Raw genomic sequence first — 16460 nt, forward strand, 5'->3', positions numbered from 1 at the left:
TTAAATCCATTTGTTGATGGATGAAATAGCAACTACTAGAGTGCACTGTAGATTCACTCAACATGACCCAGGTAATGGAGAAAACTGGAACTATATTAAGTGGCGACCAACTGGGATTTCATGACGGAATGAGGGGTGGATTGAATTGGCTGCCCAATCAAAAGGAACAGGTAGAGGCAAATTTAGGAGAATTTAAGGGAAAACAAGAAAAAGTATCTTTACTCTCATAGTAGTAATTGTGTGGAATTCTCATTTCAAAAAAATTGTTGAAGTAGACTCCATTAATTCTCCCAAGTGAAGACAAAAGAAGAGATAACAACCTGTAAGACCATAAGATATAGGAGCAGATTTAGAACATTTGGCCCATGGAGTCTGCTTCTACATTTCACAATGGATGATCCATTTTCCCACTTAGTTCCAACCACCTGCCTTCTCCCCATATCCTTTCATGCCCTGACTAATCAGGAGTCTATCAAACTCTCTCTAAAGTACACCCAACGACTTTGCCTCCATGGATGCCTGCAGCAATGAATTCCACAGATTCACCACTTTCTAACTAAAGAAGCTCCTCCTCATCTCCATTCTAAAAGGACACCCCTTTATTCTGAGGTTGGGTCATCTGGTCTTAGATTCTCCTACCTTAAAAAACATCTCCTACCATAGGAAATATCTTCTTCATATCCACTCTATCGTGGCTTTTCAACATTCAATAAATTTCAATGAGGTCACCCTCATTCTTCTGAATTCCAGTGAGTACAGGCCCAGGAATATCAAACTTTCTTCATACAACAAGCCTTTCAATCCAGGAATAATTCTCGTGAACCTCCTTTGAACTCTCTCCAATGTCAGCACAACCTTTCTAAAATAAAGGCCCAGAACTGCTCACAATACTCCAAGTGAGGCATCACCAATACTTTATAAAGTCACATTACATCTTTGCTTTTATATGCTCTTGAAAGGAATGCTAACACTTCAATTGCCTTCCTCACCACAGACTCAACCTACGAAGTACCCCTTAGAGAATCCTGCACAAGGATTCTCAAGTCCCTTTGCACCTCTGATTTTGAATTTTCTCACCATTTAGAAAATCGTCTGCCCTTTTATTCCTTCTACCAAAGTGCATGATCATACACTTCCCAACACGGTGTTCCATCTGCCACTTATTTGCTCATTCTCCTAATCTGTCTAAGTCTTTCTATAGCCCTTGTACAGCCTGAAAACTACCTGCCCCTCCACCTGTCCACAACCTTTGTAACAAAGTTATCAATTCCACCACCCAAGTAATTGACATATAACGTAAAAAAGAAGTGGTTACAAAACAGATTCCTGTGGAACATCATGAGTCCTTGGCAGCGAACCAGTAAAGGCTCCCTTTATTCCCACTTCTTGCTCCTTGCCAATCAACCACTACTTTATCCATGTTAGTATCTTTCCTGTAATACCATGGGCTCTTCATTTGTTAAGCAGCCTCATGTGTGGCACCTTGCCTAAGGCCTTCTGAAATTCCAAGTACACAACATCCGTTGGTTCTCTTTGCCCTATCCTGCTTGAAAGAATTCAAACAGATTTGTCAGGCACAATTTTCCCTTGTGGAAACCATGCTGACTATGACCTATTTTATCATGTGCCGCCAAGAATCCCAAGACTACATACTTAAAAATTGTCTCTGAAATATTCCCAACTACTGAGGTCAGACTGACAGATATTTTCCTTTCTTCTGCCTTTCTCTTCTGTTGAAGGGTGGAGTGATATTTCCAATTTTTTAACCCTCCAGAACCATGCCAGAATCAATTGATTCTTGAAATATCATTACTAATGCCTTCAGAATCTCTTCAGACATCTCCTTCAGAACTTTGCAGTGTACACCATCTGGTCCAGGTGTCTTATTTACATTTAGTTCTTTTAGTTGCTCAAGAACTTTCTCCCTAATAACTGCAACTTCACACACTTCTGCCTCCTGACACTCTTGAACTTCCGGCATACTGCTTATGTCTTCCACAGTGAGGACTGATGCAGAATATTTATTAATTCATTCACCATTTCCTCATCTCATGCATCATTTTTCAGTGTCCAATATCCACTCTCACCTCTCTTTTACACTTCATGTATCTGAAGAAATTTTTGGCAACCGCTTTAATACTATTGATTAGCTTACCTTTGTATTTCATCTTTTCCTTTTTAATATTTTTAGGTACTTTCTGTTAGTTTTAAGAAGTTTCCATATCCCACTAATCTTTGCTGCATTATACGCCCTCTCACTGACTTTGACTTGTCTTGTGAGCCACGGCTGTGTTATCTTGCATTTAGAATACTTCTTCCTCTTTGGGATGTACAATATATATCCTCCACCTTTGAATTGCTTCCGGAAATTCCAGCCATTGCTGCTCTGCCATCATCCCTGCCAGTGTTCTTTTGCAATCAATTTTGGCCAGCTGCTTGCTCATGCCTCTATAATTCCCTTTACTTCACTGTGATACTGATACATCTGACTTTAGCTTATCCTTCTCAAGTTGCAGGGTGAATTCTATCATATTATGATCATTAATATTCCCTCAGGGTTCCTTTACCTTAAGCTCTCTAATTCCGGTTCATCACATCAAATCCAGAGTAGCTGATTTCCCTAGTGGGCTCAACCATGAGTTGCTCTAAAAAGCCATTGCATAGGCATTCTATAAACTCCCCCCTCTTGGGATGCAGCACCAACCTGATTTTCCCAATCTACCGAGACTATTGTAACATTACCCTTTTGGCATGTATTTTCTACCTCCCGTAGTAACTTGGGAGCTATGTAATTTGGCTCAAGACAAAAATCCAAATCCCAATTTGTTCTTTCCACTACTTCAGTCATTATTTTGCCACGTGGTGAAGTCTGTTGAGTATTCAGTAAAACTCCTTTCTCATGTTTATTTGATTATTTTGTAATACTGCGTGGAGTAGGCCCTTCCATCTCTTTGAGCCACACCGCCACAGCAACTCCACAACCACTATTAACCCTAACCTAGTCACGGAACAATTTTGCATGGACCAATTAACTTACCCGGCATGTCTTTAGACTGTGGGAGGAAACCAGAGCACTGGGGGAAAACCTATGCATTCATTTCATGGGGAGTACGTACAGAGTCACCTTACAGAGTAGCACCAGAATTGAACACCAAACTCTGGAACGTCCCAAGCTGTAATAGTGTTGCACTAACTATGGCTTCCATGTTTTAACATTGTGGTTAACAAATCTATGCAATATTTTCCAGGCATATTTCTTTCCTGATAAGATTTACCAGATAAGTTTTGAAATATTTGTATTAACATTTTTGAGCCTGCAGGATAAGGCAGGCCCTTCACCAGTCTGTTAATAGATTTGCAGTATGCATAAACGACTGTTGTCTCATTATCGCTGATTATTTACTACTCTGCTTTGAATATTGATGTTAATTCATTATGACACCCTACATTCCAGTGCCTCTAGCTACTGTTCATATTCAGTGTCTGAGCTTTCAGCACCAGATAAGCTTTTTCTAGAAAACACTATTAACGAATATCAAGTTATAATTCTCAATTGATGAGAAACAGAACAAAATTTTCTAAAGAAAAATGTCACTTTCATCTCAAGCAATTCTTGTATTCTATCAAAATCATCACAAAAATATGTTCATGCGTAAGATAATTCAAGAAAACCTTTGTTGCCTTCACTTAATACCTCCCAGCTCCTATTGGTATCCTCCCCCTTCCTGCCCCCACCTGGCTCCATTGCCCATCAACCTCTCCTCATCTGGAGTCACTTATTATCTGTCAGCTTTTATCCTTGCCCTCCCTCTCATCCTTTTGTACTGTCTCCCTTCTTGCAGTCCAAATGAAGGGTTTCAACTCAAAATGCCCTCTGTTCATTTCCTTCCGCAGATGCTGCCTGACCTGTTGAAATCCTCCAGCTCACTTCCTTTTGCACAGAAAACCTTTTGTGTGAATCCACTGTAAATTTTAAATGAGCACAGAGATTTTATTTGCAAGGTACATTGAAGAAAATGTTATTGCTTGAATTGATGTGGTAGTGATGTGGTGAACAGGATGTGGAAAATAAATGGTGGAAAAGATCAATGAATAGCAGCTTGGGAATGGAAGATTAGCTTTTACTTTGAGTGGAGATCCTTTGCCAGACCAAGAGAGCTTGAATCAATCTTCCAGTTAATCTCTATTATAAACAATTGCCACCTAACTTCCCCAGTTCTCTCAATAACTATAGCCCAGGTCATGCCCTAGTGCAGGAAAGGTGAACCTTTTTGAGAGTGTTTGTTCAAACTGGAAATAATCTTCCAAAAAAATCTCTCATGTGCCATCATTGATTAATGAATTAGTAACAATAATTATGGACTTTAAGGAAATGGATGAGTCTTTTTGTAAGGATGTGGCATTTTTATGTATAATCTTTGTTTTGCTATTAATAAAAATTTAACAGAGATAGAATGAAATAAAACATTTTATCAAACCAGTTCAAAAATCATTGACATTAATCTTTAAAAAATAACCACAAAAATAACAAAAATTACAGCACAGAAAAGGCCATCTCGGCCCTTCAAACCCATGCCGAACGCTTACTCCTATCTCATCCCACCGACCTGCACTCAGCCCATAACCCTCCATTCCTTTCCTCTCCGTATACCTATCCAATATTTTTAAATCACAATATCGAACCTGCCTCTACCACTTCTACTGGAAGCTCATTCCAGTAAATACAATTGAAAAAAAAAGTTTCTAAACAGTTTACTGTAACTCACTTATAGCATAAGTAATCTGAATATAAAATTATAAGCTTTGATGCATATTCATAAAACATCAAGGAAACAAAAATAAACACACCTGACTCTCAGTGGGACTTTTGTTGCTGACAAATATTTTATATCCAGCTTGTATTTGGTTGTTTTGAGAACTCTGCATGTAGCATGAGTTTCATCAGTAAGTCTAATCCTATAATTTGGCTTGAGCAAGTTCATCACTGAAAACAATGACTCACATGAGGAATCATGGAGGTGTTAAACCACGTCTGGTACTTACTGTTATTATTAGTGAATATCCAGTGTTCACTCACAAATGACAGAAAGAAAATAGATAAGCAGAGAGAAACCAAAGCTAACTTGTCAAACTGTTTACTATCCAAATACTTATGTGCACCAGGTCTACAATGTCATCTAGCTAGCACTGTGAAATACTTCCTGTGACAACTCACTGTTCTTGGGTTGTAAAAGATCACTTGCTCTTTCAGTTGGCAGAGGAGATAATCTTAATGCATCTCTTTATTTATGTATGGGGTTTAAAGATTCAAGGGGTAACACTGCAAGCCACGTCCTACCACGATTTTTGCATGTGCCATCTTGGGCATTCGTGATATAGGTTTATGACCAGAGAATCTACAGTGTATCATGTCATCCACTGCTTATAAACCTATCAAAACAGGGCAGGAGAACTGCAACTCCATGACAGGAAACTTGGAGCTTTTTGTTTTGCCTCATTAAATAGATTATTCTCCCACAGACAATCTTTCAACGCTGGTGGGAGGAGAAGGGGATTCAGCTGCAACAAGAAATATGTCTGAAGAAGTTATAAACTAGAGACATGGATCCGTAGAGCACTACAGCACATAAACAGACCCTTCAGCCCATCTAGTTCATACTGAACTGTTATGCTGCCTAGTTCCTTGACCCACACCTGGAACATGGTCCTCCATACCTCTCCTTCCATGTACTTATCCAGGCTTCTCTCAAGAGTTGCAATCAAACCTTCGTCGACCACATCTGCTGGCAGCTTGTCCACACTTGTAACACCCTCTGAGTAAAGAAACTACCCTCCCCCCATGTTGCCATTAAATATTTCACCTTTCACCCTTAACTTGTGACCTCTAGTTCCAATTTCACCTAGCCTGCTTCCATTTACCCTGGCAAGGACAGAAATTTTAAATTCCTCGGCATTATTATTTCAGGTTTTACTCATTGCTACTCTTTTACTCATAATACGGGGGGGGGGGGGGGGGGGTGATTGATAAGTTTGTGGCCTAAGGTAGAAGGAGTCAATTTTAGAAAACGTAGCACATTTATTTTTCAACATAGTCCCCTCCTATATGTACACACTTAGTCCAGCAGTCATGGAGCATACGGATCCCTTCTTTGTAGAAGTGGTCCACAGCAGGGTGATTGATAAGTTTGTGGTCTACGGTAGAAGGAGATGAGTTATACAGCTCTCGTTACATGCACATGCAGATCAACTCTGAGTGATTATGCAGAAAGTTTGAAGTTAATAACTCATCTCCTTCTACCTTAGGCCTGTTACGTCCGTAGCCCCCTCCTTTGTGAGAATCACCAGATCACTGTTGGGTTGAGTCAAACGGGGGGGCCCAAGACATGAGGGAGAGACGTGCAGGATGTCACGTTTCTCCCCCCCCCATAGCGATGTAAAGCTACGGGACATGGCCATTGTCTCTTGGAGACAGATTTGTGGATTGAGATGCTCTGCTACATGAATGCCCTTGGGCAAAGTGGGCTGGTTGAGGGAGAGATTGCATCACCCCCAACCTGATTGACATCTATGACCCTGCGAGTCAGAATAAAAGAGGGTCTGTAGGAACAGTCCCTCAGACGCACCAGAAGAAACATTAAGCTACCACGTAACAGCAGGAAGTCACCTGAATGAAGCCACGTGCGTTTGATTCCGTGGCTGGAATTGGTGGCTGGAACCATGGAAAACAGCTTTTAGCTAACAACGGGGAAGCCCGCTCCCCTGACTCCACGGATTGGCATCTTAAAAGACCTGGGGCAAGTTTAAACCGCATCACTTTTAAACCCAACAACGCTGCAGCTTGAACGAACTGATAGTGACTTATCTTTCCATCGGACAATACAGTAACCCCTAGACAACGATAGAGTTATTTCTTATCGGTTATTATTATACCCGCACTTAGATTTAGTATTGATGACGTATATTATCTGTATGTTTGCATTAATCTTCTTTTTGTGCCCTTTATCAATAAATACTTTTAAAAATCGTACCATCAGACTTCAACGGACCTCTCTATCTTTGCTGGTAAGTGATCCAGTTACGAGATTTCGTAACAGCCCACAAACTTATCAATCACCAATGCTCCGGACCAAGACACCGACTTCTACAAAGAAGGGATCCGTATGCTCCACGACCGCTGGACTAAGTGTGTACATATAGGAGAGGACTATGTTGAAAAATAAATGTACTCCGTTTTGTAAAATTGATTCCTTCTACCTTAGGCCACAAACTTATCAATCACCCCTCGTATATCTGTAGAAGCCCTTCTGATTCTTGTTCACTTTGTCTGCTAGAGCAATCTTACGTCTTCCTTTAGCCCTTCTGGTTTCTCTTCTAGTGTGTTCTTGCAATGACCTTAAATGGAAAAGCCTACGAAAAGTGACATTTTCCTGACTAGTCGCACCACACCTCCCCCTTTAATCCCTCCTCCTCTTTCATGTCTAAAACAACAAAACCCCAGAACATGGAGCTGTCAGTCCTGCCCCTCCTGCCACCAAACCTCACTCACGGCTACAACGCCATATTTCAATGTGTTGATCTGTGCTCTAAGCTCATCCGCCTTACCTGAAGTAGATGCAACTCAGTATGTTATTCCAACCATGCTCAACTTTCCATTTCCTGTCTATGAATGGAGGTTTAACATCTACTTCCCCCACAGGCTGCCCGGGCACTGAGTCTGTCTGCAACTCTCGCTTACACCCACTCCCAAACCTTCCTGCAAGGGTAATGGTCCCCCTCCAGTTCAGAAGCAAACTATCCCACGTGTACAGGTCCCACCAGACTTAGACGAGAGCCCAATGATCCAAAAATCAAAAGTGCTCTCCCCTGCATCATCTCCTTAGTCACATGTTGAACTATATTATCTTTTTTCTTTTTTAGCATGTGGAATGTGTACAAGTCCTGAGATCACCATTCTGGAGACCCTGTCCTTAAATTTGCACCTTGAACTTGCTTTGAAGAATCATGTTAACTTTCCTGCCTATGTCATTAGTCCAATATGGACCAAAAACTGTTGCTGCTCTGTCCCTTAAGAAGCCTATCTGGGATGTCTCCAATCTGGACACCTGGAAGCAACATACCATGCAGGAATCTCATTCTCATCTGCAGAACCTCTTGCCTGTTCCCAACCCAATGAACCCCTACCATTCAGAGCAAGAAGGCTGCGAGTGGACTGCTGGTTTCTCGGAGCGAAGGGAGTTTTTTACTACTCCATTTAAAGAGAGGCGAGACTTCTGCAGGCGTGTGACGTCAACCAGTACCCCTGTGGCTGTACCTCTTGACAATAAGTAATACTGTTTGAGTACTGTTGGGGGGGGGGGGGCAGAGAACAGCCTACCTGGGGGAAGCAGCAGTGGCCGTGCCTCTGGCACAGTCTGGCCCTGTGGCTCAGAAGGGTAGGAAAGGGAAGAGGAAGGCAGTACTGATAAGGGACTCTATAGTCGGGGACTATTCTGTGGACTCAAGAAAGAGACTCGGATGGTAGTTTGCCTCCCAGGTGCCAGGGTCAGGGACGTTACAGTCCGCATCCAAGATATCCTGCGGTGGGAGGGAGAACAGCCAGAAGTCGTGGTACATAGGTAGGAAAAGGGAAGAGGATCTGATAAAAGACTACAAAGAGTTAGGAAGGAAGTTCAGAAGCAGGACCGCAAAGGTAGTAATCTTGGAATTACAGCCTGTACCACATGACAGTGAGTATAGGAATAGGACGTGGTGGAGGATAAATGTGTGGCTGAGGGATTGGAGCAGGGGCAGGGATTCAGATTTCTGGATCCTTGGGACTTCTTTTGAGGCAGGTGTGACCTGTACAAAAAGGACGGGTTGCACATGAATCCCAGGAAGACCAATATCCTGGCAGGGAGGTTTGCTAAGGCTGCTGGGGGGAGTTTAAATTAGAATTGTTGGGGGGTGGGAACCGAACTGAAGAGACTGGGGAAGAGGAGGTTAGCTCACAAATAGAGAAAGCTTGTAGACAGTGTGAGAGGGAGGATAGGCAGGTGATAGAGAAGGGACGTGCTCAGAACGAAGGCTTGAGATGTGTCTGTTTTAATGCAGGGAGTGTTGTGAACAAAGCGGATGAGCTAACAGCGTGGATCAATACTTGGAGACATGACGTAGTGGCCATTACAGACACTTGGAAAGATCAGGGACAGGATTGATTACTTCAAGTGCAGGGTTTTAGATGTTTCAGAAAGGACAAAGAGGAAGGCAAAAGAGGTGGGGGCATGGCACTGTTGATCAGAGATAGTGTCACAGCTGCAGAAAAGGTGGATGCCATGGAGGGATTGTCTACGGAGTCTCTGTGGGTGGAGGTTAGGAATAGGTTAGGAAGGGGTCAATAACTTTACTGGGTGTTTTTTATAGGCCGCCCAATAGTAACAGGGATATCGAGGAGCAGATAGGAAAACAGATCCTGGAAAAATGGAATAATAACAGAGTTGTTGTGATGGGAGATTTTAATTTCCCATATATCAATTGGCATCTCCGTAGAGCAAGGGGTTTAGATGGGGTGGCACTTGTTAGATGTGTTCAGGAAGACTTCTTGACATAGTATGTAGACAAGCCCACCAGAGGGGAGGCTGTACTTGATTTGGTATTGGGAAATGAACCTGGTCAGGTGTCAGATCTCGCAGTGGGAGAGCATTTTCGAGATAGTGACCATAAGTCTATATACTAGCATTGGAGAGAGATAGAAACAGACAAGTTAGAAAAGCATTTAATTGGAGTAGCAGGAATTATGAGGCTACCAGACAGGAAATTGGAGGCTTAAATTGGAAACAGATGTTCTCAAGGAAAAGTACTGAAGAAATGAGGCAAATATTCATGGGATATTTGTATAGATGATGCACCATCAATGACTCTAGGAGACTGGAAGTGAACGATAGGCTTTTATTAACAAAAGAGAGCACGACCATGTCGAAGACTGAGGGAGCAGCAGTGCTCCAATCGCCTTTATACAGGGGTCTGTGGAGGAGCCACAGGAGCAATCAGCAGAGAAGTGTGTCCAGACAGATATACATGGTTTACTACAGTAGAGTTCTGTATAGGTACATTCCAATGAGACAGGGAAGTTATGGTAAAGTACAGGAACCGTGGTGTACAAAGGCAGTAATAGATCTAGTCAAGAAGAAAAGAGAAACTTACAAAAGTTTCAGAGAGCTAGGTAATGTTAGAGATCTAGAAGATTATAAGGCTGCTTGGGAAGGAGCTTAAGAAAGAAATTAGGGGAGCCAGAAGGGGCCATGAGAAGGCCTTGGTGGGCAGAATTAAGGAAAACCCCAAGGTATTCTACAAGTATATGAAGTGCAAGAGGATAAGACATGAAAGAATAGGACCTATCAAGTGTGACAGTGGGAAAGTGTGTATGGAACCAGAGAAAATAGCAGAGATACTTAATGAGTACTTTGCTTCAGTATTCACTATGGAAAAAGGATCTTGGCAATTGTAGGGCCGACTTACACCGGACTGAAAAGCTTGAGCATGTAGATATCAAGAAAGAGGATGTGCTGGAGATTTTGCAAAGCATCAAGTTGGATAAGTCACTGGGACTGGATGAGATGTACCCCAGGCTACTGCGGGAGGCAAGGGATGAGATTGCTGAGCCTCTAGTGATGATCTTTGCATCATCAGTGGGGACGGGAGAGGTTCACGATGATTGGAGGGTTGCGGATGTTGTTCCTTTATTCAAGAAAGGGAGTAGAGATAGCCCAGGAAATTATAGACCAGCGAGTCTTACCTCAGTGGTTGATAAGTTGATGGAGAAGATCTTTAGAGGCAGGATTTATGAACATTTGGAGAGGTATAAAATGATTATGAGTAGTCAGCATGGCTTTATAAAGGGCAGGTTGTGCCTTACGAGTCTGATTGTACTTTTTGAGGATGTGACTAAACACATTGATGAACAAAGAGCAGTAGATGTAGTGTTTATGGATTTCAGCAAGGCATTTGACAAGGTACTCCATGCAAGACTTACTGATAAAGTAAGAAGGCATGGGATCCAAGGGGATATTACTTTGTGGATCCAGAACTGGCTTGCCCACAGAAGGCAAAGAGTAGTTGTAGTCGGGTCATATTCTGCATGGAGGTCAGTTACCAGTGGAGTGCTTCAGGGATCTGTTCTGGGACCCTTACTATTTGTGATTTTTATAAATGACCTGGATGAGGAAGTGGAGAGATGGGTTAGTAAGTTTGATGATGATATAAAGGTTGGGGGTGTTGTGGATAGTGTGGAGGGCTGTCAGAAGTTACAGGCGGGACATTGATATGATGCACAACTGGGCTGAGAAGTGGCAGATGGAGTTCAACCCAGATAATCGTGAAGTGATTCATTTTGGTAGATCAAATATGATGGCAGAACATAGTATTAATGGTAATACTCTTGGCAGTGTGGAGGATCAGAGGGATCTTGGGGTCCAAGTCCAGAGGATGCTCAAAGCAGCTGTGCAGGTTGACTCTGTGGTTAAGAAGGCATAAGGTGTGTTGGCCTCCATCAGTTATGGAATTGAATTTAGGAGCCGAGAGGTAATGTTGCAACTATATAGGACCCTGGTCCGACCTCACCTCGAGTACTGTGCTCAGTTTTGGTCGCCTCATTACAGGAAGGATTTTTAAGCCATAGAAAGGATGCAGAGGAGATTTACAAGGATGTTGCATGAATTGGGGAGCATGCCTTATGAGAATAGAATGAGTGAACTTGGCCTTTTCTCCTTAGAGTGAAGGGGGATGAGAGGTGATCTGATAGAGGAGTACAAGATGATGAGAAGCATTGATCGTGTGGATAGTCAGAGGTTTTTTCCCAGGGCTGAAATGGTTGGCACAGGAGGGCACAGGCTTAAGGTGCTGGGGAGTAGGTACAGAGGAGATGTCAGGGGTAATTGTTTTACTCAGAGAGTGGTGAGTGCATGGAATGGGCTGCCAGCAACGGTGGTGGAGGCGGATATGATAGGGTCTTTTAACAGACTCATAGATAGGTGCATGAAGCTTAGTAAAATAGAGGGCAAAAGGTAAGCCTAGTAATTTGTAAGGTAGGGACATGTTCAGCACAACTTTGTGGGCCGAAGGGTCTGGATTGTGTTGTAGGTTTTCTATGTTTCTACGTTTCTATGAAAGTCCGCCTGTTTTTTCTCCTTCACTTCTGAGTCACAGCACTGGACTTAGTGCCAGGGACCTGCTGCTGTGGCTTTCCTTTGCCAGTTCGAATCCAAAACAACATACTTGTGATTGAGGAGAACAGTCACAGAGGTATCCTGCAACTGATTGTCCATCCCCTTTCCCTCCCCTGATGGTCACCCAGTCACCTGTGCCTTGCAGCTTAGGTATAACCGCCTCCCTGTATCTCCTATCAATCAACCTATGCAACTTTGGAATAATACAAATGTCATCCCGATCTAGCTCCAGTTTCCTAACATGGTCTGTAAGAAGCTGCAGCTGAATGCACTTCTTGAAGTAAGGTATAGTTGTCATGGATACTGAAGGTCTCCCTAGCTTTCCACATCTCACAAGAGGAGCACTTCACTGTCCTGACTGCCACCTGCAATGCTCTAACTGTGCAAAATGAAGGAAGGAAGGAAGGAAGGAAGGAAGGAAGGGAGGGTGACAGGGAAGGAGGGAGGGAAGGAAAAGAAAATAATTTACCTTAGCCTCCACCTCTTCTCACTAGATTCTCTTGAGCCAAAGCCTCATCTCCCCATTTTAACTTGGGCCTACTAACACTATGGTCATTCTGCTTAAATCTAACTTCTCTTTAGTTGTCCTTTCCAAATGCCTAATTGTCTGTTTGATCTCCAGCTCTGTAGAAAGTCCTGACAGGCCCTGTTCACTTTTAAAATCTGTTAAATGTTTTTGTTAAATGCTTTTAAGTTAGTGTGACTAAGGCTACATCCACGCTAGACCGGAGAAATCCGTAACCAATGCTTTTTCCCTTCGTTTTGACCCTCCGTCCACACTGAAACAACGTTTTCCTCCCTTGAAAATGAAGCCTTTCTAAAACACCCTGCAGACCATGTAAGTTTGAAAACGCCGACTGGGCAGAGCAGTGTGGATGGGGTAACCTGAGAAATCTAAAAACTCTGTCATGACGTGTCAGAACAGATGGTGGCGGCAGCACGGCATTTCATAGTTTTCTTAAACAGAACCCCCTCCCCACAACCTAACAATTTCAGAACAGACTGCAATGAGACTGAAGCCAGAAGAGTTAGAAATGTACTCACCAAATACTTTGACCCATAACTTACTGAATAAATAGGTATACTCACTTTGCCCTGTTTTCTGTCCCTGCTTGTATGAAGGTGGTTTACCTATTTATGCAATTACTTTTCTGACAATAGATGTGTAACAGCCTAATGTAACATTATATGGAAATGCAAGATAACACTGATGCAGACATGTTTTATACATTTAACAAGGTGCTTTATTAATGCAATAGGGTTAGTCAGTTTTTGAATGTTTCTCATCAGTCCGGTCATACTGTCCATGAACTCCCTATCGGTTGCCTCCATACGCTGCAGTATTTGATTCTTTTTTAGCTTTAGGTCCTCCTGCATGAGAGCCAACAGCTGTCCGTCATTTGGTAATTTCCTTCTAAGTGTTTCTAGTCTGTAACTGCACGAACGCGCACCTTCACAGGGAAATTCGACACCAAACTTGTTGTTTGTTTTCTGCAGATGAGTCCTGCGCATGCCCAGTAGGAGGAGATTCGACCAAATACCCATTTTAATGTGGATGGAGGTATTTTCAAAAACGCTTGTTGTGGACGCCTATCATTTTTACGTGAAACCGCCATTTTCAAAATTATCCGGTCTAGTGTGGATGTAGCCTAATGCTCTTCCTCCAAATGACAGAGCTTTCTTTTTCACCTTCCGTAAAGACTGAAGTCAGGATTCTAGATTTTCTTGTCCTGTAACAACAAAGTTATACTGCATGCACAGAACAGTAACAATCACACATAGACCTCAAAAATCTATGGCTGTAATGCCCTCCACCCCCACATCCCCCCACAGTCAGTTAAGTGCTTTACTGTGGATTTCTACATGCTGAAAAGATTTGCTGAGTGATATCTCAGATTTATTTACATCTCAGGAATAAAACAAAAAGCAGAAACAGGATCCCACAAACAGGAAGGAAAGATATTCCAATAAAATGAAAGATCCATCTGATAGCTGAGTCAGCCAATGTCTGAAGAAGATAAAATAAGGCAAGTCTAAAAACAGATGGGCATAAAAATCACTATCTGATCAAAGAGTGAATTTAAGGGGAATCTCTTTGCTTTTATAGTGAGAATGTGGATCTTGCTGTTGTGTATAATGATTGATAGATAGATTAAACATTTACAGGATGTGAAATGACTGAACGCAGATGCGCTGAGATAGAAATTGATGTAAATAAAAACACAAAAGGAGAGAGCAACGGGCTAAGGTCAGAGGAATGTGTGGAATACCAGACATGTGGGCTGAGTGGCCTCCTGGATTCTGTGTGTAAAATTTTCAAGTGGCAATGGGGATGCGTTGCTGTACTAATCTTAAAGAAATATATTATTCTGCAATTGCACTCACTTTCATTGCTGCAATATACTTCCTGATCTGTAGCTCAGAAGACTGAAAGCTTCTTGAAGCATGATGCAAGAGTAGCCTTAAATAATTTCAATTTTTTCAAAAATTCAACAGATTTGCTCACTGATAGTTATGTGTTGGTGATACAAAATGATAACTGTGTTATCACATTATGCAGCTGCTTTACATGGTGTCATGAAGATCATAGCTTCAAAATGGCATGTTTGTCTTGCATTCCAGTGGGGAATTAAAACTTTGTTGCTTCCAACATTGTCAGAGGACTGAAGACACGTCACAGCTTTTCAACTCTGAAAGGGTGAATGCACACGTCTACTGTTATTGCACATGCAGCTCCCAATTCAGTTTTAAAATTATTCACAGGCATACTATGATGTAAGGGAATAGTCATTCACTTTTGCAAAAATACTAACTCTACCCATCAATGAAGTGGTGAGAAGCAACCTGTTTTACAAGAGCACTGCCACACAAACACAGGAGTAGAAGCCAGTAACACAAGCTATCAAGTGTAGTTGCTGATAGGTAACAATGCTAGCAAATAATAATAAAAAACAATCCATAAAGACTTTTAACTAAATGTTACAGTTAACTTTTACTTTTCCATTCACAGGGAGTTTTGTGCTTGGTGTGTTTTCTATGTGATATATCTGACACTGCAATTCTCAGGTCAGTTTTACAGATGAAGCAAGATTCTGTAAATGTCCCCTGGTTGTCATATCTACCTGTGCCTGTCTCAACCTCTGAGGAGAAACTTCCTTCTGTATAAGTAATTAATTTTGACATATTATGGCCTGAATGAAGTTAACAAAATATGGTTCCATTTAGTAACAAATTAGGATTTTTTGCGGTAATATACCATAATCATTGGGACTGGACTGTGATTTTCAAACATACTTCATACAAGACCATTTCATCTGAGGTTTTAAGGAGAGTTCTATCCAAATGGTTAAATATCCAATTAAATCCCAAGTGGGAATTGACAGACCAATGGTTAACTTACCACATCAAGTGCTCTTTGAATTATATTTGCATCAAAAATAAGCATATTTGGTAACTTTTTATAAAATATGAGATTTTGAATTCACCTGTGGCCGCGGATGGCCTCGAACAAGGCAAGTAAGCTCCAAGGTTTCTCCTTCCCGAATTGTGTACACTCTCTCCGTGTATCGTTCTTCCTCAATGTTACATGCTTGACCAGAGTGCATGATACTTACAGTTGGTGGAGCTACAGAAAGAACAAAGGTGCAAACAGTGTTAATTATTCAAATATTTGTTGGTTCTCCAGCTCATTGCAAAATCCCAGAACATATCCATTCCCAATCGATGTATTTAATTGCTGTAAGTTTTTATCTCTTGATATTATTTTTCTCTCTGAATTATATTATGTCTGTACTTGTTTGCAATCTTGCAGGAAATATTTCCTTAAGTTTCCTAAAGCTTTAGAATAGATTGAGAATTGATATATTCTTACATGAATGATATACTAAAATTCTGAAATGATGATGCTATTAGCTACTAATGATAATGACAGCGCAAGACGAAATAGGAGAATTGGGTGGAATAAATACTTTTCTCATCCTTCTGTTCCCAAAAAGTACAATTTAAAAGTCTAGCTAGTCAACAGTGAAAGTAAAAACAGCAAAACAGTTTTGTTTTGGCACGTTCGGCACAGACTAGAACGGCCGAAATGGCCTGATTCCATGCTGTAATTGTTATATGGTTATACAGGCCTTTTGGCTCACTGAGCAATTTTCATCCTGGCAAAATGCAACTTCTACAACATAATCAACCCTACTCTGCCCCTTGGCCAAATATTCTTTCCTATGAGAAGGAAGAGAGTCACTCTACGTCATTATCCAG

General features: G+C 41.7%; 1 protein-coding gene across 1 annotated transcript in view; it reads right to left on the reverse strand.

The window, feature by feature from the left end:
* Window positions 1-16460, reverse strand: part of mdga2a (MAM domain containing glycosylphosphatidylinositol anchor 2a) — a 916773-nt gene that overhangs the window by 606097 nt on the left and 294216 nt on the right. The window contains exon 2 of the mRNA XM_059959455.1: window positions 15686-15825. Coding sequence (XP_059815438.1) covers window positions 15686-15825 — 140 coding nt within the window. The remainder of the gene's footprint in view (window positions 1-15685; window positions 15826-16460) is intronic.

The sequence above is a fragment of the Hypanus sabinus genome, chromosome 2, assembly GCF_030144855.1.
Source record: "Hypanus sabinus isolate sHypSab1 chromosome 2, sHypSab1.hap1, whole genome shotgun sequence".
NCBI classification, from domain to species: Eukaryota; Metazoa; Chordata; class Chondrichthyes; order Myliobatiformes; family Dasyatidae; genus Hypanus; species Hypanus sabinus.